Source organism: Protopterus annectens, chromosome 12.part0 (assembly GCF_019279795.1).
Source record: "Protopterus annectens isolate FY-2018-M chromosome 12.part0, PAN1.0, whole genome shotgun sequence".
Lineage (NCBI taxonomy): Eukaryota > Metazoa > Chordata > Ceratodontiformes > Protopteridae > Protopterus > Protopterus annectens.
Window position 1 is genome coordinate 400639555 of NC_056746.1, and position 23316 is coordinate 400662870.

At 36.7% G+C, this 23316-nt stretch overlaps 1 protein-coding gene across 1 annotated transcript in view; it reads left to right on the top strand.

Moving 5' to 3' along the window:
* Positions 1-23316, top strand: part of PDILT (protein disulfide isomerase like, testis expressed) — a 261556-nt gene that overhangs the window by 91436 nt on the left and 146804 nt on the right. Inside the window, exon 4 of the mRNA XM_044089503.1 lies at positions 9505-9642. Coding sequence (XP_043945438.1) covers positions 9505-9642 — 138 coding nt within the window. The remainder of the gene's footprint in view (positions 1-9504; positions 9643-23316) is intronic.

Here is a 23316-nt window from a genome sequence, read left to right on the forward strand (position 1 = left end):
GATAAATGGAAGATGGTTGGGGGTCCAGAACCTGACTGAGAGATTTGGTTTCACCTTAAGATGTTCTAGTTTTCAACCATTTTAATTTTTATTACATGTGAATCCTTGGAATAAGTTAGGATCATACTTATTTTATGTTTACTGTTTTCTTTATTGATACTTGGTTGTGTGGCACATGATGGTTTCCTTCTTGGAGGATTTAGCAGAGCTGGATAATTATTTTGTTTGAGGAGTTTTATGGGTTCCAGTATGCTGGGCCACCAATTTCTCATTGTATTCTCTTTAAAGAAAATCTTGTTGCAGTTGATCTAGGTTGGTAAAAGAATCAGTCTATCTCTCCAGAGACTCTGACTATTCACATTCCCAGTGATCTGATGACATTTTCTTACTTTTTTAAACACCTTTATTGAATTATCACTTAAGACATAGGCAAACATACATTTATATAGAAGAAACCAAAGTATATTATCATGTTTGAGTTACACACATTATATAACATATACATTTTTGTAATTTGCCACTACCCTTTTCTAAAGATCATACTTCCAATTCTTTTATCTCCTCTACGATATTCAATACTTCAAATACAGTTGGTTTATTATTTATTTACTTATTTATTTACAAGGGTGGTACACTGATCTCAATGGATCATTTGCAGGCACAGCCCAGGTAAATAGGATCACATAAGAAATGAACAAAACATATTTACAGATAAAAGGATATACTAAAACAAACATATATATATATATATATATATATATATATATATATATATATATATATATATATATATATATAGATGCAAGAATATGCTACAACATTTAGTTCAAGAAGCAGTTTACAGTGTCAAAACAGGGATGGAAAATGGAATTATGTTTAGCAGAGCTTTATGGGTAAGATGTATCCATAATGACTGAGTTGACTTATGCTACAGGGATAGCAGCATATCATTTTATAGAAAGGTATGAAGACATTAGACGAGGCAAGTGAGAATAGTTGCTGGAAAGGATACCATGGGGAGAAGACAGAAAAAAGGTGAGAGATTTAAGAAAGTGAGAAAGGTTTAGACTTTGATTTCCATTTTCTAGTAATTGTTTTGGCATTCACCAGAATTAAACTTAGCAAGGCCTTACTATGTCTAGGCAATTCATATGTTGCATCCCAGCTCATAAAAAAAAATTATTTCCTTAGTTATACCCATTTGCACCTCCAATATATCTGACAGAGTACTATTTAGGGAATTGCTGAAGTCTGCCAATTCATTACACTCCCAGAACATAAGTTCCTACTTACTTCTTTCTTCCCTATCATCGACGACATTTTTCTTAGCAATTTTGGGGTACATGCTGTTAGCATATGGAAGTAGATTCATTCGTGAAGGGTTTCTGTAGAGGTCATTCGTGAGCTTCTCCTCATTTCTGTCCTGATAGATCGTGATGTCCAGGAATCCCACCTTATCGTAACTATAGTGGTTGGGAAAGTGTAGTGGTTTTGATGTAGAAGCAGCTGTGCAGATTGCCCAGGGAGCCTTTCCAAGTTAAAATAACATGATAGTAGCAATCCATGTTAATCCATCCAAATTGGAGACAGTCCAAATTTTACTGAACACACTGATTATTATGGATTTCACTTGAACCATCATCAGCTGGGAAACCTATGCTAGCCTTAACTCGCTAGCCCAAAAGTTCCTTGACTTTGTTAATTCAAATGCTCTGGAACAAATTATCCATACCTTGACAAAAGGAATAAACATTCTAGATCTGGTCCTCACCAGCAGCACTGTTGCAACTGTTGGTCCCTCATTAGTTAAAACTGACCACCAGTCAGTCACCTTTGAACTGACACTTACACCAAAACTCACAAAGGATGAAATCTGACTAAAAACTTCACCAAGGTAAACTATACCCTCCTAGGTGAAGGTATAAATGCATTTCAAGCCCCACCCCAAGTTGGAAGTGGTAACTACGCTGAAGCTTACACCAAAGTCATGTACAATCACATGCATAAATTTATAAACTTGGCTGTACCAGAAAGAATCAAACCAGAGCCCCAAGTGAAAACAAGCTGCCATAGTGGACATCCAGTATCAAAAACTTTAACATAAATGCAAAACGTTGCTGTCCAAGAAAACGGAGGCAAGGCCCCAGCAATGGAAAAGCACCCTCCTCAGCCTCAACAGGCAAATAAGACAACTTGTCAAATCCTCCAAGAGCTCCTTTGAGAGAAACTTAGCAAGTATAGTCAAGGATAACCATAAGGCCTTGTACAGCTACATACCTAACCTAAGGGGTAGAGCCCAAGCATGTGCAGAACTAGTGGCCAATGGTATCACACACACTGACCCCACAGAGATAGCAAACCTGCTAGCGGATAGGTTTGGTACATATCTGAAAAGCAGGTCCTCAAAGCCCTGTCCAAGGCAAAAAACGCAGCCTTTATGGGATCAGACAACATCCCAGGGTGTCTTCTAAACAGGCAAAAAATGAACTAGCATCATCACTAAGTACCCTTTTCAATTATAGCCTAACCACAGGCTTTGTTCCTGCAGAATGGAGAACAGCTACAGTTATTCCCCTCCATAAAGGTGGCCTAGCAACAGACCCAGGGAATTACAGACACATAAGCCTGACCAGCCTCATCTGTGAGGCCATGGAATGTATCATTATGGACCTCATAAATAAACATAGGTGAACTCCAAACCCTGGATCGTACCCAATTTGGCTATGTGAAGGGCAGATCCTGCCTGTTAAATATGGTAGATTTCTTTGAAAGTGTGACCAAGGCCATTGATGAGGGTAAATCTGTACACACAACATACCTTGACTCTGCGAAGGCTTTTGACACAATCCCACAGTCAGGCATTACCGATAAACTTGGCAAACTGAATATAAACCTCTTCATTGTAAGATGGGTTGCCAACTGGCTCACAAACCGGACACACACTATCAAAGTGGGTGACTCCACATCAACCAGCAGAACTGTTAGCAGTAGGGTGCCACAGAGGGTCAATGCAGTGCCCCCTACTGCTTGATATATACTTCTCAGAAGTTCAGGTCAAAACTAAAGGGTTGTGGCTGACCAAATTTGCAGATAACTGCAAACTAGATGCAATCATTGAATCCCCATATGATGTCAGTATACTCCAGGAAGTTCTCATGCAGACCAATGACTGGTGTATTAGTCACTGTTTCAAACTGAATGCAGAGAAATGCATCATCAATTCTTTTGGCACAAACAACATCCCCATCATACTATCAAATCAACAACAATACCCTAAGTACTCATGATGTGGTAAGGGACCTGGGATAACAAGTTGACTGCTTCCTTGACTTCAACCACCATGTGTCTGTTGTAGTAAGGAAAGCTTTCTACATAACGCACTTGATTATTAAAGCCATTACCTCAAGATCAAAAGAAGTTATAACTCCCTCCCCATACGTGGCACTTATCCAGCCCATAATTGAGTATAACACCCCATTTGGCATGTACTGTACTAAGCACCTGCAGCAATTAGAGAGACCTCAGAGGTTTCTAACAAAGAAGATCAAGGAGCTCCAGCATGTGCCTTACATGGACCGACTAAGGTCCCTGTCACTGTGCTCCATATCATGTAGACTTCTTAGGAGAGACTTATGCCTGGCCTACAGAGCAATCCAAGACCCAAACCTAATGAACTTGTTGCATATCCGTAAATCAAACGGGGTTAGGGCTACTCTTTCCAGAGACTTAAATATGGCCTGTGACTTGAACAGGACATGCTGGAGGGACAGATTTATCTCCCAGTGACCACCGCGTATATGGAACAGGAGACCAATTCATGTGAAACAGAGCACCTCGATGACACTGTTCAAGAGAATCCTGGACAAGTGGATGAGGCACCCTAAATTCTTACTGGATATAGCACCCACAACCCTCCTGGACATGGGCAGTCATCACTAAATGCAATCTTGGATACTGACTAGCATTTCTATGTTATTTCATTGGGTTGAAATGGCTAGGCTTAAAATGACCTGTGGGTCAATAGCGTAACAATCTCCTATGATCATATGTATTGATAGAATTCTGATGTAAAGATGATGGTTTCTTCCCATTTACCCAAGACTATATTGGCTAGACAGGGGCCATAGCAGTTCCCTTAGCCATCCTCCTTTGTTTGTAATATTTCAATTGAAGTGAAAGTAGTTGTTGGTAAATATGATGTCTAGCATATTCCCAATAGCTTTAATTTCTCTATGGTTGGTGTTGGTCCTTGAACCCATGTACTCATTCACATGTATATTTCAATATAATACTTATGGGGAAGAACTATATGTGTGCTTATACGTGTTTTGCTTCCATTAGAAAATGACCTGTCTTTTTCAACAGAAGAAAGAACTTTAAATGATAAGTGACAAGTGAACACACACAGCATTACTTTTCTGTTATTTAGAAAAAAGTCAATTGCATTTTTGTAGGTGATCAGGTTCACCGCTCGGCAAAAGGGCTGGGGTAGTGTACTGAAAGTTTCAACTAAGTTGCTATGCTGTAGAAAACATTTTACTGCCAGTCATTATGAATGGTAATAAAAACAACTGTCATGCTGAATAACACAGTTAGAACAACTTGATTTACAGACATTACAAGAAGCCTGTCTTTTGAAATTTAACTAATTATATTATTGTAAATGATGCCACTTGCAATTATTCAGCAAGTTGTCACTGCAATTACAGTGCATCAGCCAGCAGAGGTAATCCCTGATCTAACCTTCTACTGGAGAGTTGTTGATTTATGGTACAGCTTAGCACAGCCCTGCTGTTAAGTGCTACTTGTACGTGAGAGAATCTCCTGGTTGCCGTATTATTGTCCTCTTTGCAAGTGCTTGTAAGCAGGCGTGCAAAATGGTGCTAGTCCCAGCCAGATGTTTTGACATTCCTTACCAAGAGTGGCCTCAAGATACTGGAATATTTGGTGCTGGGGCATTCAGAAGAAATCCACTGTCATTAGTCTTATAGATAATATTTTCATTAAATTAATTTATTTTATTTAAGGACATGGTAATATATTGAAAGATATGAATGTATATTTAAACTCACTGAATTCTTGGCTGATTATTTTGCAACATTCTGAGACTTTCATTTCAGCTGGCCCTTGGATGAAAGCACAGAACATCATATTAAAAGATAACATTTGTCACTTTTCTGTGCTAGTTCTACATGGAGCATATCATTCACTTCCTAGAGATAATGGTATCTGATACCAACTCTGAATCATTCCTGTTAACACTTGAATAAACTAAGCAAACAAAAGGAAAAAGTTACCTGTAGTGGAGTAGACCAGCTGATGGTCACATTCTTCTCTGGAGAACCTCAAAAAGTATACTTGGAACTCCAACCCAAGCTGATGATGATTATCAGAAGTTGAAGGCCATAATTCTTACTCAACTTGGGGCAAATACCACAATAAAGGTCCAGCATTTTTTTACAGTAAGAGAGCCAATACAGGCATACCATATCCACCCAACAAATATCTTTAACCAGAGAGCGACTCAACTGGGTAGGTAGATGAGATATTTGTCATTGAAACTTTTCTGCAAAAGTTCTTCATTGTTGTCTAATGATCAGTTAGTCAATCTCTCTCCTGTATGTTAAAGGAATTGACAACTTTCGTGCAGAAATGTTTTTGTTGTGGAATATTCAGACGACTTGTATTCCAACAAAAAGTAAGACTTAGTTTAAGGGGAAATATATTAAAAAGTAAAAACTTATAATGCTAAACTGGAACAAGAGCTTCTTGTACATTGGGTGACACAGGGCCTACAAATAGAGTATCTACCTTTCAGGGGCTATTGATGTAATTAAGAGGGGAAGTTATGTTTGCTGTCTGCAAAAGGGGCTCATAGACTGCAGTGTAAACAATGTTTTTTAAATGTCTATACAACTGTATGTAATGTTAACAGGACAAAAAAAGTTTGTTTATTCAGCTGAATGTAACATTATGCAGGAGAATCATGAGCCCATGAAAAAGCTGAAGATGTCTGTAAATAGAGTCATTATAAATATTGTCTTAGACCCTTGTGTGTTGTCTCCAGTAAGTTTGTTAGCAAGGAGTTATAGGATTACAGAAACAAGTTAAATATAGTTATGTAGATGGAGACAGGGTAAAAGTTAAATGTAACACACATACATAGAGATGAGAAAGACTACCTTACTACCAAACTTGGACTGTGGTCCAATACTAAACAAGAGGAGCTAATTTTTACTATACAAGGTTTGCAACTTAATTGCTAAATGAGGTATTAAAAGAAATAGGACATTTTATCTTTGTTTTAAGATGTGCCACTGTGGACTTTCAGAGCCATGAGAGCAAAGACTAGGTAAAGGATGAGTTAATGAGGAAATGTTTCCCCTTTTCAATTTATAATAGGAATCATGTTAACAGAACTAGAGACAGACATGAGTGCTGAATGAACGTTATCTCTTGGAGGGGAATCAAACAAGTTATAATGAGTTAATGGAGGATAGAGAGCCTGTCTTGATTGACTCTCAAATGGAGCAAACTAATTTCAGGGCAGTTTTGTAGTAAGACATTGCACTTGCAGAAGCTCAAAAGAATATGCAAATAATTGATAATGTATCTAGGAAGCCAGATGGTCTTTCCTGCTTCCCTTATTTTCTGACAATCTACAATTTAGTTTATAGAGTGACTAAAAGAAGAGAAGAGAATGGATGACAAAAAGCTGTTAAAAAGGTTTGACTCTGGAGCCATATCGAAATACAGTATTGAAAAGAGCTCATGCCCAAGTGCCTTATTGTCATCTAGAGGCCAGTAATACAAAGAAAAAGCTATTGATCAGATTGGAATACCTCATGTCTTAAGCATCAGTGTATTTTTCCACAGAGCCCCACCAGAACTCTGCTAGTACCGCTGCTCATAATCAAAACCACATTCAAGAGGATAGCTGTGGACCTGAGAGGACTTTTACATTCGTCAGATAGGGAGGCAAGTATATATTATCTTGGACTATGCTGCCAGTAACTCAGAAGCTAGTCCCTTGTTGATACCAGTGGTATGGCCATTGCAAGATAGTTAGCATTACTTTATAACTGTGTTGGAATACCCAGTGAGTTTCTATTGGTTTAAAAAGCCCATTGTACGTCTCATGAGATGGCAGCATGGTGCTGAATACTACCAGTTAAACAAGCAAGAGCTTCTGAGCACCATTCTTAGACAGCTTATCAGTAGATTGATGCAGTAAGATTCAAAAGGCAATGTGTTACAAGGTTTCAGACCAAAAGGAGATCATTTGGTGTCTTACATGTTTGTTATACATGTATTATCACAATTTCTACTAGATTTTCCCTCCTTTGCACTTCAGAACTGGTTTTAAAAGAGAAGACTGTTGAATATATTTAAAAAGAAACATGGAAAGACAACATGACATCTCATCATAGTGTAGTGGAGCATATGGCCCAGATGCATGGAGCTAGAAACCACACTTCTTCTGCTAAAACAATATATTACCAAATTTTAGGAAGCTTAGATCCACACTTACATAAGGAATGCAAAGGTCAGACAGTGTAGGGGTCAGAAAGTTTAAGCCTGGGGACTGAGTATAGGTGCTTATACCACCTGTGGAAAATAAATTTCTGACCTCTTAGCAAGGGTCGTTTGAAATAACAGAAGTGAGTCAGTGAAGTATAAGATCTCCAGACCTGATAAATGAAAACAACAACAGCAGCTCTCTCATGTAAATGTTCTAAAATTCTAGTATGATAAGTAAATTGTGATGGTTACATGCAGCTTGGGGTAGAGGGCAGGGGAATATGGCCTGACACAGAGACAGAAATGAAAGTCAGAAAGATGTTTGGGGTGGGATTGCAAAATAATTTTCACTCAGGGTAAAGTGCTGCTCCAAGCTTGCAAAAGTAATTAAATTTGTCTCAGTTCCAAGGGAAGGATTCTGAGAAGCATATATAAAGGAGGAAGCACATAAGTCTTAGTGGTGAGCCATATTTCCTGTGCCCAGTTTCAAGACATTACATCTGAATGCCCGTTACATCCATGGTGAAAGTAAAAAATGGCAGATGCCAGGTGTACTAAGTACAATTGTTGGTATGTACTAATACGGCACCACTCTGTTGAAAATATGATAGCCATTTGAATTTGTTTGGTTGAGTATCTGAAAGGAAGTACTTTTACAGTACAGACACTGTCCAGTGGCACTGTCAATGAATGATGTTAGCAAGTCTGTTATGATCTTGCCTGAGACAAGGTGTCAGCATCCAGGTCACTATACATCTACAGTAACACTGAAAACTGTCAGCTGGTCATATTACCGAGTCTGCTGAGAATGCTGTCACAATATCAAGTGTTCAGACATGTTCATACTCTGTTATTGAAGATTTAGTCATCAATAATAGCACGTGAATGTGGTGGTATGTGAGTATGGAAAGATGTTTTTTTTTTAAGTAAATGTTTGCCCAAGTACTGGATTGCTTCTGGTTAGCAGGAAGAATATCAGGTTTTGAAATACTGCGAATGCTTTGTCCAATAGCATGCAGGCTATAATTCACTGTGGGCTTTTCTCTTGTGCATGTTGTTGTGTGGTCATGGAGTTATATATAACCAACAGAAATGTCGGAGGGTAAAAGTGTTTCCTTCACTGTTGTGCATAAAAGGTGGGACACCTACAGTGCTGTGGCTCTGGGGTGATGTATTGTAATAGCAGGAGGTGGTTTTATTACAGCATTTCTTGAGTCTGCTTTAAGAATCAGCCACAAGGAGTTCAGACTGATTCTCATAAAGGACTTATATATGTGGATCCGTATGTTGGTTATGATGTAGCACTACCTGAGTTATTACATGTGATCATGTGATGATAAGGGGAGTGTCAATGTATAGCATTGACGATATTCCCAATGGGAATTTTTAAGAGTTTTAGGAACAGTATACTGTATGTGTGTGTGTGTGTGTGTATATATATATATATATATATATATATATATATAAAATATATATGTGTGTGTGTGTGTGTGTGTGTGCATATATATATATATATATATATATATATATATGTATGTATGTATGTATATATACATATATATGTGTGTGTGTGTGTATATATATATATATATATATATATATATATATATATATATATATATATATGTATGTATGTATGTATACACCTAATGCTCGCATGCTCACACATAAACAGACATACAAGACAGGTAGACATACATATATGTATTCATGTGTGCATAGTGATTTGGGAATACTGTCTAGTTAAGAAACTGATTCAAAGTCATATCATTTGGATATGGAGCCTGAAACCTAGGATTATAGGATGAAGGTTATTAGCAATTAACTCTGAGATGAATATATAGATCTAATGTGTATGTGCGGGAGTGTATTACTCTTCTCAGATTTTCAGCATACCATTGGATCATTGTGTTACTTGTTTGTTTAAGCATTCAAACTCTTTTCTATGTCAACAATATTGTTTTTAAATTTGTTTTTAAACAGGATCTCCAGTGCAGACCAGTTGAAGTGTTCTATGATGCAGCAAAGGATGTGTCAGATCTGCCATTTGGCATTACAAATAACTTAGATGTTTTCAGTCAATATGATGTTACAACAGACAGTGTTGCAGTATTTAAAAAGGTAAGTGCATTCACTTAAATGATTATTGAGAGAGTGTTTCACTAATACATTTCTGAAATGCAAATGTGAATAATAAATGAGCAGAGAAACAGATGACTAATTACCAAGGTAATTAAAATTGGGAAGGAAGATATTTATGCAAGCCTTAATAGTGCTGTGCTTGAGATCATTTTAAATATTTCATGTGCAAATACTAAGGTGTGAAACCGGGGCTCTGCTTGATTCCATTCCGTGATAATATATGATGGGATTATGTGTCCATAGAGAAGCCAATTAAAAAGCCTGTTTATGTCTAGATTGCCATTGTGCTAACTAATGCATTTTTGCCCTACTGACCCTAACTCCCAGTATGCATTATGTGTAGTTGCATAATGTCAGTGACGTTCTCTGTAACTAAGGTGGTTAATGCTACTGATGTTATAAATGAATGACACGAACCTCAAGTTTCAGTTCTTTAGACACCAGAGGTCACTGACTATAAATGCCCACTGATCTTTGGATACTACCATCTGGCATTAACGAAAAAACAGTTTTCATGTCTTCTTGTTTTTGGATCTGATGCAGATGTATACACTAGATTCACTCTTTAATCTTAAGACAGCATTAGCTGAAATCAATATCTGAAGGCTCTATGTAAGATTTCAGAAGGATGTGTTTCCCAGCTGTTAGAGCCTGTTTCTAGATAGAGAGACAACAAATCAAACAAAACCCAATAAAAAGATGAATATCAACAGAACGGTTTGGAGAGACAGATATATCACACAGTGGATACCACTGCTATGGAACAGCCTCTCCATCCACATAAAGCAGAGTTCATCCCTGTCTATATTCAAGCACAATTTAGATCTGTGGATGGGAAACAGAAAATTTACCCCAGGACTGCCCCCTGTACTACTAATGGAGACAGGCAGCTCCTAAATGCTTTATCCCATGCACAGGTCCCGTCAAATTTTCTATGATGTGATTCCAGTTATTCTTATTAAGGGTAATATATAATCATCGACCATGGAGTGAGTAAGACCAATGTATATCCAAATGGGATAGGTCATTTTGAGTACAAAAAAGGAAATTGGTTAGGCTTAAAATGACCCACAAGAGCAGCTAGCCTAGTACTTATCTAAGACCCCATGAAGCTATGTGTCACTCATCTGTTAGAGCTTGTTTCTAGGTAGACAGATTTATTAACCAATAAAATAGTAACTTTTTAGGTGCTTTAAGTTTGTGTACCTGCTGGCCATCATCAGACCTCCTCCTGTAGGTCTTGAGTCCATTTGTTTTTTTCTACAGGACAAGGCGAAAGCTGACCAAAGGGAGCCATTATATATTATACATTCTCATCCTGATGGCCTCATCTTATCCTCCAATACTGGGGTCACCCAAGTGTTTTAAGATGAACTGCTTAATTCTTAATTGGTACCTGGGCTGCAGGATTATACAAATGCACAAAAACACAAAGCTGCATCATCAATTATTCAGAGTTAAAAGAGGAATTTTATTGTTATGCCCTATCCCCTCCTCATAGCCAATGTGTATAGCTTCATTACTGTGGAGGTCCGTAGTACCTCCTCTACATATGCATGCTTCCATCTATGGGGCTCAATGTAGAGATATTTATAGTTGAACGCTTTGATATAAAAAAAATCTCTGAACCATACAGATTACATAAAATAATATAGCTTCCTCTCACACTTCAAAGTTATACCGTGAGTGAATTAGCAGTCCTTTGAATTGCCCATAGGTGTGCCTGTGGTTTGTTTGCAAGTGTGTGTGTGTGTGTGTGTGTGTGTGTGTGTGTGTGTGTGTGTGTGTGTGTGTGTGTGTGTGTGTGTGTGTGTGTGTGTGTGTGTGTGTATATGTATGTGTGTGTGTGTGTGTGTGTGTGTGTGTGTATGTATGTATGTAAATATGTATGTATGTGTGTGTATTGGGTAGATGAACTGGCATCCTGTACATGATTAGTTTCACTGCCTTACCTCATTGAATGCCATGATGGATTTCCTCATGATCCTGACCTGGATATCATAAACTAAACAACTGAATAAGACCCAGGTATCAGAAGAATGATGTGAAAGACTATTAACAGAATGCTTACAGTATTATATGTCAAAATAAATGCAGTGACTTACTTTGGTGTAAGACCTATCTATAAACAAGCTTACACTGGTGACCGGTGACAGTTGCTGACTTTGCGAGAATATGGGTGAAATTCTTGGCTAGGTTTATAAGGGTCTCCGGGCCAATAGCCTAGTATCATCCTATGAACCTGTGAACCAGATTCCAAAAGACCAGTTCTCAGTGTAAGTGATCACTTACACTGAGAGCGACTCTTTTGGAATTGGGCCCAGTGTCTTGAGGGGCTGTGATTTTGACAGCAGCAATGCATTATGGGATAATAATAGTGCTGATTATGAATGTGCAGGTATGCAGCTGTTAGGGTACAAGAACCCGTCATATGGAGATGTGATTTATATCCTCATACTTCACAAAAAAAAGAAAAAAATAGTGCTCTAGGCAGTCACAAATATCCACTAGATAAAAATCAGTCTTTATTTGTGTACTTCATGCATAATGGATGTATAATCATTAAAGAGAAGTACAAAGTGATGCAATCATTTTGATCTGTCTTATCAAACTAACTTCAGAACGAGGTGCAGCATCATCAGAATTTCAGAACATGAGCATAACGACTTGGAAATCGTTGTTTACTGCTTATTTAATTACTTATAGCATAGCACAGCAAAAAGTTAACAGCACCAATTTAAAAATAAAATTAGTTGTCACTACTTTTCCATTATTTCAAGGTGCAGTGACCTCAGGGTTTATTTCAATATGCTTATCAAAATAGTGTGAATTTAAAGGAAAATATATTTTTTGTGACAAAATATACTCTCTTTAGTGAAAAGTTTAAGGAAGGAATTAAATATGGATGGGATTTATTAGAATAAGATAAACGGTTAGCACATATCTATAATAAGAAAGTGACATTTTCATATACTAGAGGTAGGAACCTGAAGGACTTTCTAGTCCATGGAAAGTTTCAGTTACCAGAAAATATTAGATGTGGAGAAATAGTTTTACAGGGAACCTTTCCATGTGGAAAATGTAGTATTTGTCCTTTTGTTAAAAAGACCTTCACAAGAGTGAATGGCATAACATTTCAGGAAAGAGGCTTTCATAGTTGTAATAGTGAAGGAATTATTTATTGTTTGAGATGTCCATGTAATAAATATTATATTGGAGAAAGTAAAAGAAGTTTAGCAACTAGGGTAAAAGAGCACATCCGTGATATCAAAAAGGGCAGTCAATTTAGTCCAGTTGCATTGCATTTCCTTGAAAAACATGGAGGAGATTTTGGTGGATTGCAAGTATCTATTTTGGAATATATTGAAAAGAAAAATTCTAGTATAATAGATGTTAAAAAAAAGCTAAGGGAAAAAGAATATTTATTTTAAAATATAATACTTTGAGTCCAGCAGGACTTAACCAGAAATGTAACTGGAGATGTTTTTTATGAACTTGTCTTTTTAAACAATACTGCTTTAAATATTTTATAAATTAAGTAATTAAGGTTAATTGATTAATTCATGTTTGTGAAGGTATTTAATGAAATGTTTTTGAAACAAGTTATGCTCTGTTAAAGGGTTGTATAAGCCGAGGTGCTAGAGCAGTGATTTGAAGATTTCTATTTTAATAAACGGTGAAGATTTCCTGGTCGCTTCTTCTTTTGTGGTTTTACAAGACTTGGAAATCATTGTTTACTGCTTATTTAATTACTTATAGCATAGCACAGCAAAAAGTTAACAGCACAAATTTAAAAATAAAATTAGTTGTCACTACTTTTCCATTATTTCAAGGTGCAGTGACCTCAGGGTTTATTTCAATATGCTTATCAGGGTAATGCACTTGCCAAGAATAACGTTTTACAGGTACAACCCATTTGACACAAAAAAAAAAAACAGTAAAAATAGGAAAGCATATGATAAGTAAATCTACTGGGGGAGTAAGTACCACAGCTCTCCCCATGGGGGTGTGGGGGCTTTGAAATATTTTCTACTGCAAATACTGTTTTTCATAATCAGATTCACACTAGCAAGGTTTTCTTGGTAGTGTGATGTGAATTAGATCTTTTTTTTAAATATTGAATTATCACTTGTGACATAGGCAAACTTACTTTTATATAAAAGTAAACAAACCAAATGAACAAGTTCACGTTTATTAACATTATGCATCACATATATTCTTCTTTGTAATATAATTAATCCAGCAGTACATAAATTGTTCAGTTCCTGCCTTCTCCTAAATCTCCTTCCTCCTCCAAAACATTTTTCTGTATGTATTGTTCCCACAGTTTCCATTTTTTCCATGAAATTTGCTTCTACCCTTTTCTGCAGATCCCACTTTCTGTTGTTTTATCTCTGTTATAATATTCACTATTTCAATTAAGGTTGGTTTAGTCTTTTATTTACATTTTCTAGTAATTGCTTTTCAGGCAGCCACCAGAATTAAACTTAATAAGGCCTTACTAAGTCTAGGGAATTCAGATCAAAAAATCATTTCCTTAGATACACTCATTTGCTTGCCAATTATTCCTGACAGAGTGCTCTGTAGGAAATTTTTTAAAGACTGCCAATTCATTGTACACTGAAAACATATGCTCCCAGCTATCTCTTTCTTCCCAATCACAGCTCCAAAATTTGCCATCTAACTGAGGAAAATTTCTTTGAAGTTTAGTTGGAGTATAAAAGTGCCTATTCAAACACTTTCAAGCAAAAATCCTAAATCTTCTAGACTTGCTGCATATTTGGGAGACATACATATATATTTCCATTATTTCTTTGTGAATTGCTTATCTAATCTCTCTTGCCAATCTTTTCTGACTTCCTCCGATTAATTCTTATAGTTACCATGCCGTATTTTATTTGACCTACTAATTATCCCTTTCTTAACAGCAGCTTCTGCTCTAGATACAACTGAAAACTCAACCAGTTGAGGGCTTTCATTTAGGATTCTCCTATCACCTTCTTTTTCTTTTTGCTTGTACTCTGATATCAGTCCCTGATAGGGAAAGACAGTCTCTAGCCTTCAGTCCAAATGTCTTCTCAGCCTCTTCCCATTCCATTAGCCTTCCTCTCTCTAATTATTTGTTCCCAATACTGTGGTTCCTTTGCCAGCTTCCTCCAGTAAATTCCAGTCCCCTCTTGCCTATTTTCTGTACCCATAATTGCAGTCATCACTATCAGCAGAGTCTCCTTCCTCTATTCCCTTGTTGACTAAGTTCTTACAATATTTTCTGCTGTGAATATAATATTTTGTATGACTTTTGTTATTGTCCTTAAGGATCTGCATCCAAAATCCCAGTCTCTCCTTATTTCTTTTTTTCCAAACACCTTTATTAAATGTATACATATCCAAAGATAATCTTACATTTATATAAATGAAAAACATACAAAGTGGTATCACCTCAGTTACAAACAGTTTACATGGGGTACAATACTGTGATTGTACTGCACAGGGTCCTAGGGTCCTGGGTTCCAGACTTAACATCACAGACACTATTGAAACAACTATAGGTATAAACATTATACATCACTTATAAACCATCTAGTCATTGTCAGTTAAGCGTTATATAGCTCATTCAAATCCTGCCTCTTAAACCTCTTTCCTGCTCTGCATATATTGTTCCCACAATTCCCATTTTTCCTATGTAGTTTGCCCCTTCTCTTTCCTAAAAATCCCAATTCCAGTTGTTTTACCTCTGTTACTATATTCACTACTTCTAGTAAAGTTGGTCTAGACTTTGACTTTCATTTTCTAGTAATTGTTTTTTTTTGGCAGCCACCATAATTTGACTCAGCAAGGCTTTACTATATCTAGGCAATTCTGATTCTGCAGCATAACTCAAAAAAAAATCATCTCCCCATTCAGTCCAATCTGCTCACCCAGCATTTCCGACAGAGCGGTCTGCAGGGAATCCCAAAAGTTTGCCAGCTGATCATATTTCCAAAAAATATATTTCCAGCTACCTCTTTCTTGCCCATCACACCTCCAACATTTGCTCTCCACCTGAGGAAAAATTCTTTGGAGTCTACTTGGTCTATATAAATACCTATGTAAACAGGTCCCCCTCTCCTTATTTCTTGAATTTTTCCCTCTGCTTCATCATCATCCCTTTCCACTTTGAATTGTAGCGTTGTGTTTGTGGAATGTATAACAGCTGTGTATCTCTAAAATATCCCTTCAAATCAGATAATCCTAAAACACTTTGTTCTATTGGAAGGATCAGCTTATCTTACTTCATTTTGCCATCTTCCCCTCCTAGATAAATTCCTTCAACTCTTTATTAATTACTTTCCACAGCTTCTCCTCTGGTTGATAAAAATATGCACGACCTGTATATAAAACAAAAGGGACTACACATTTTTAATGCTTCTATCTTGCTATCCGTATCTACAGGCAAGAACATCTAGTTTCCCAGTTTTTGTATTATCTTTTGTTTAATCTCTTCCCACATATCCTTAGCTGCCATAACAGACGCATTTTTAACCCATACCCCTAAATACTTATTTTTTATCACGTCCTCATAAATACGAGTATTACTGAACCTATTTATGTGTGTGTACATAGTTCATAGGTATAGCCTTTGTTTTATGTTCATTAATTTTATATCCCAAAAAGCATGAAATTGTCTCAAAATGTTCCACAACACTGAGATGTCCTTTTCTGGTTTTATCAGGTACAAAATAATATTGCCTGGAAATAAAGCTAACATTTCTTGATTACCATACCAATTATATCCTTGAATTTCTGAGTCCTGTATTTTCTTTGCCAATGGTTCCAAATATAATCAAATAAAAAAGGGGAAAGAGGACACTCCCTCCTCCTTCCTCTGTTCTGACAGAACTTACCAGAGAGGAACCCTCTCACTTAGATTTTTGCCTCCGATCTCTCATATAGCCTCCTAATTAAACTTATTATTGTAGCAGAGAATGCATATACTTCTAATGCCTTACTCATAAAATCCCAGCTTACTTTGTCAAATACTTTATCTGCATCAAAACCCAGCACAACAGCAGTATTTTTGTACATTCAGCTTACCTCTGGAACATCATTGCTCTGTTAATATTTTTAAATGCTTGTCACTGCTCTTCAGAACTGCATTGATTCATAGCTAGCAATTTTGGCCTCTATGAAGCTGGATCTGATGATCTTTCTGTCGAAGGAGCATATTACCGACAAATAAGTGGGGTTGCCATGGGGGCAGCGTGTGCCCCCATGTTTGCTAATTTTATCATGACTTTTTGGGAGTTAAATTATTTATTTAATACGGAATTTTATACACATATTAAATTTTATGGACGTTTTTTGGATGATTTATTTATTATATGGAATGGGGAACAATCTGAGTTAAATGCATTTTTGGAATATATGAATAATAATGTTTGGTTCTTAAAGTTCACATATGAATTAAGTAAAGAAAGTATCACATATTTGGACATAAAATTAACATATGATGAAATTGATAATGTGATTAAATCCAATATTTATAGAAAATCAACCTTTTCAAATTCTTACTTACACTTTGACAGCTGGCACCCTGACCATCAGAAAAAGGCGGTTGTGAAGGGACAGATTGTCAGGGCTGCCAGAATGGTCAGTGATGAGATGGACTTTGTCAATGAAATACAATTTATTTTATCTTTATTCTTGAATAGAGGTTATCCAGAAGATTTTTGTATAAATATCTCCCAAGAAGTGAAAAACAAAAGACGGAATGGATTTTACAAAGCTATATTGAATGACAATCAAAGTAAGGTTACTAATGGAATTAATATAATCAATAATAATGGACGTTTTAATTCTAATACAATACCTTTTTATATTACTACATTCAATGATATATCCTATGTTATGAAAACTATTTTAAAGAAAAATTGGAATTTAATAAGATTGGATAATACCTTAGGTACATTATTTAAGGGGAATATTACATATATTTATAGAAAGGATACCTCATTCAAGGAAATGTTTGAGAGTGTAAGTTCATGTGGAATCAATAGGACCAACAAACAAGTTGGAAATCATAAATGTGGCAGGTGCTCCACTTGTGTTCATATGTTCAATACTGGTACAACAGTAACAGTTAATAAATGTAAGATCAGGTTACAAGAACATATTAACTGTTACACAACTAATGTTATATATATTGCAGTTTGTCAACACTGCGAAGCTTTTTATGTTGGTAAAACCAGTAGGCGTTTGAGGAATCGGATTATGGAACATCTGTCAGATATTAAAAATACCAAGCTTACTAATGCATTAACTAGACACATAATACAGTTTAAAAATCATCAATTTAAGTTCTTTGGTGTTTCACATCTTATGAATGACCCGCAGGGTAAGATTATTAAATACAATTTGGAGATATTGGAATTAAGGATGCAGATTTTACTTAATGCTCACCAATATCCTGGGTTAAATGAAATGGTCAGTATAAAACCAATTTTGAGACTTAGTAATATTAAAGGGAAGTAATATTACATTCCATTGAGTTAACATCGAATATATTAAGTGTTATTCTATGTGGTCTACATATATACATATATACAAATATATACATATTTATAATTTAAATATATATATATAATCTATATTTTATATTTATAATTAAATGTATATATTCATACATGCATATGCACTTTATATGATGGTATTGTAGAGATGGTATTTTATGTGTAGGAATATTATATTATATTATATTATATATGTTTTTTACATATTCATACGTGTATATATATTTATAATAGATTTTTTCTTATATTTGGATATATTTATATGGAAGGATACATAATTTTAACAATTTTATGAATTTTTTGAAATAATTGATTAATTGTTTAATTAACTCATGATACAATTTATTTTGTATATTTAAGCGGCTTCAATTTTGTTGTAACTTGTGTTTTGATGAAGTCCGGGGAGCCGGACGAAACCTAGGTCGACGCAAGTTGTGTATCGTTTGGTTTAAAATAAACTACAGTTTTGAGCGTTTTATTGACCTGGAATTCTTCGACATTATTTATTGGATTTATTGTGGGCAATATTGTCTTGAGCAACCTTCACTTTGACTGTGTGCCTTTCCTTCATACTGTTTTGAGTTTTGGCTGTCCGTGGTTCCAAGTTTGGTCTAGACTTTGATTTTCATTTTCTAGTAATTGTTTTTTTGGCAGCCACCATAATTTGACTCAGCAAGGCTTTACTATATCTAGGCAATTCTGATTCTGCAGCATAACTCAAAAAAAAATTATCTCCCCACTCAGTCCAATCTGCTCACCCAGCATTTCCGACAGAGCGGTCTGCAGGGAATCCCAAAAGTCTGCCAGCTGATCATATTTCCAAAAAATATATTCCCAGCTAGCTCTTTCTTGCCCATCACACCTCCAACATTTGCTCTCCACCTGAGGAAAAATTCTTTGGAGTCTACTTGGTCTATATAAATACCTATATAAACAGGTCCTCCTCTCCTTATTTCTTGAATTTTTCCCTCTGCTTCATCATCATCCCTTTCCACTTTGAATTGTAGCATTGTGTTTGTGGAATGTATAACAGCTGTGTATCTCTAAAATATCCCTTCAAATCAGATAATCCTAAAACACTTTGTTCTATTGGAAGGATCAGCTTATCTTACTTCATTTTGCCATCTTCCCCTCCTAGATAAATTTCTTCAACTCTTTATTAATTACTTTCCACAGCTTCTCCTCTGGTTGATAAAAATATGCATGACCTGTATATAAAACAAAAGGGACTACACATTTTTAATGCTTCTATCTTGCTATCCGTATCTACAGGCAAGAATGTCTAGTTTCCCAGTTTTTGTATTATCTTTTGTTTAGTCTCTTCCCACATATCCTTAGCTGCCATAACAGACGCATTTTTAACCCATACTACTAAATACTTATTTTTTATCACGTCCTCATAAATACGAGTATTACTGAACCTATTTATGTGTGTGTACATAGTTCATAGGTATAGCCTTTGTTTTATGTTCATTAATTTTATATCCCAAAAAGCATGAAATTGTCTCAAAATGTTCCACAACACTGAGATGTCCTTTTCTGGTTTTATCAGGTACAAAATAATATTGCCTGGAAATAAAGCTAACATTTCTTGATTACCATACCAATTATATCCTTGAATTTCTGAGTCCTGTATTTTCTTTGCCAATGGTTCCAAATATAATCAAATAAAAAAGGGGAAAGAGGACACTCCCTCCTTCTTCCTCTGTTCTGACAGAACTTACCAGAGAGGAACACTCCCACTTAGATTTTTGCCTCCGATCTCTCATATAGCCTCCTAATTAAACTTATTATTGTAGCAGAGAATGCATATACTTCTAATGCCTTACTCATAAAATCCCAGCTTACTTTGTCAAATGCTTTCTCTGCATCAAAACCCGGAACAACAGCAGTATTTTTGTACATTCAGCTTACCTCTGGAACATCATTGCTCTGTTAATATTTTTAAATGCTTGTCTCTGCTCTTCAGAACTGCATTGATTCATAGCTATCAATTTTGGTAACACCTTCACCTTTCTTTTAGCCATTATGGAGGCAAACATTTTATAATCATTGTTTAAATTTGAAATGAGCCTCTATGAAGCTGGATCTGATGAGTCTTTGCTGTCTTTAGGTATTATAGCCACCACAGCTTTTTTCCAGAATGTTGGTGCTTCCCCGCCTTTTAAAATACTGCTATACAAAATCTTTCCAGATGTTTATCCTTTTCTTCCCTCCGAGCTTCCAAACTTCCACTTGAATGCCCTCTATTCCTGCAGACTTTCCTTTAGATTAGTTATACATCACCATTTTTATCTTGTCTCCTCCTATCTTAACAGTTAATTGTTGAGCCTCATGTACCTATAACCTTGGCATATTCATGTCTTCCATAAATATTTCCATTTGTGCTTTTTCTTGATTTCCCCATTTCACTGCTTTATACAAATTTTCCTACAATTTCTGAAATATCTCTAATACCTCTACAGGATCTCTGGTTATTTTTCTTGCTTTAGGCTCCCTATGTTTGGCAACAACCATTTCTACTTTCTGTTGCCTAAATCATTGTGCTAAAAGTTTTTGTGCTCTTGAGTTATTAACAAAACACATTTACTTAATTATAATCTTTTTAAGCTCATGCATATTATCCAGGTACTCCCTTATTTTCTGTTTATCAATCTGCAGTTGTGCCTCATCTTGTTCTGTGACATTCTGCTGTAATAATTTAACCTTTGTTAGCCCCTCTAAACAACTGAATTGAACAACCTCTTTTTCTTTTATTTATTCCCTATTTTTAAACTCCACTTTCATTTTATCCTATTCACTAGCTATAATTTCTAGAGTGCCTTCTATCTTACCTAATAACCCTCGAATAATTTCTATTACCCATTCCTTAAATTCCCTCTTTTAACAGGTAGATGAGGAAGTGCCTGTTGCTTGTCCAGTCAGGATAAAACAGACAAAAGGCTGTGGGATCGGTTCATAGGATCATAGGAAGTTACTAGACTATTGGCCCTGAGGTCCTTATAAGCCTAGCTAAGAGTTTAGCCCATATTTAAACAAGTCAGCACCCAATGACCCCATCCAGCAGGGGCACAGGTGGAATCCCAGTGGTGTAAGTGAGTTTTAATTACCTGAGATTCATTTCTGACCTTTTTTCAATCGTTTGAGCAGGTTGGGACAAGTCATTCTTCTATATATCTTCATTTCTAGCTGTGCAGCTCATGGTTCAACTTCTGGCTTCTTGAAGCTCAGACATCATGTATAAAACCAGACAGATGGTTGTGGGTTCAGTTCAAGCTGCTTTATTACATACAAACACATCAAGATTGAAGCTTAGTAATCATCACCTTCTTTCGGCTGTTCCCGTTAGGGGTCGCCACAGCAGATCATCTGTTTCCATTTCTTCCTGTCCTCTGCATCTTGCTCTGTCACACCAACAACCTGCATGTCCTTACTCACCACATCCATAAACTTTATGTTAGGCCTTCCTCTTTTCCTGTTACCTGGTAGCTTCATCCTTAGCATCTTTTTCCCAATATACTCAGCATCCCTCCTCAGCACATGTCCAAACCAATGTAATCTTGCCTCTCTGGCTTTGTCTCCAAACCTTCCAACCTGGGCTGACCCTCTAATATACTTATTCCTAATCCTGTCCACCCTTGTCACACCCAGTGCAAATCTTAACATCTTTAACTCTGCCACATCCAGCTCTAACTCCTGCCTTTTTCATTGCCACTGTCTCCAACCCATATAACATAGCTGGTCTCACTACCCTCTTGTAGACCTTCCCTTTCACTCTTACTGGTACTCGTCTGTCACAAATCACTCCTGACACACTTCTCCACCCACTCCATCCTGCCTGTACTCTCTTCTTCACCTCTCTTCCACACTCACCATTACTCTGAACTATTGATCCCAAGTATTTAAACTCATCCACCTTCACCACCTCTACTCCTTGCATCCTCACCATTCCTCTATCCTCCCTCTCATTCACACACATATTCTGTCTTAGTCCTTCTGACCTTCATTCCTCTTCTCTCTAGAGTATATCGCCATCTCTCCAGGGTCTCCTCCACCTGTTCCCTACTCTCACTACAGATCACAGTGTCATCTGCAAACATCATAGTCCACGGGGACTCTTGTCTGATCTTGTCTGTCAACTGTCCATCACCATTGCAAATAAGAAAGGGCTCAGAGCTAATCCTTGATGTAATCCTACCTTCACCTTAAACGCATCCGTCACTTCCACCACAGACCTCACCGCTGTCACACTACCCTCGAACATATCCTGTACCACTCTTACATGCTTCTCTGACACTCCCGACTTCCTCATACAATACCACAACTCCTCTCTAGGCACCCTGTCATATGCTTTCTCTAAGTCTACAAAAACACAATGCAACTCCTTCTGACCTTCCTTGTACTTCTCCATCAACACTCACAGAGCAAACATCGCATCTGTAGTGTTCTTTCCTGGCATGAAACCATACTGCTGATCACTAATTATCACATCTGTTCTTAACCTATTTTCCACTACTCTTTCTCATAACTTCATGCTGTGACTGATCACTTTAATCTCTCTGTAGTTACTACAGCTCTGCACATCACCCTTATTCTTAAAAATTGGTCCCAAAACACTTTTTCTCCATTCCTCAGGCATCCTCTCACTTTCCAAGATTTCATTAAACAATCTGGTTAGAAACTCCACTGCCATTTCACCTAAACACCTCCATGCTTCCACAGGTATGTCATCTGGACCAACAGCCTTTCCATTCTTCATCCTCTTCATAGCTATCCTTACTTCCTCCTTGCTAATCCATTGCACTTCATGATTCACTATCCCTACATCATCCAACCTTCTCTCCCTCTCATTCTCTTCATTCATCAACCCCTCAAAGTACTCTTTCCATCTGCTCAACACACTCTCCTCGCTTGTATGTTTCCCTCATTATCCTTTATGACCTTTACCTGCTGCACATCTTTCCTAGCTCGGTCCCTCTGTCTAGCCAGTTGGTACATGTCCTTTTCTCCCTCCTTAGTGTCCATCCTTTCTTCACCACCTCTCTCTTTACCATGCACAATCCCACTTCTTCTTTGCCAGACTCTTTCTCTGTATACTCTCCTG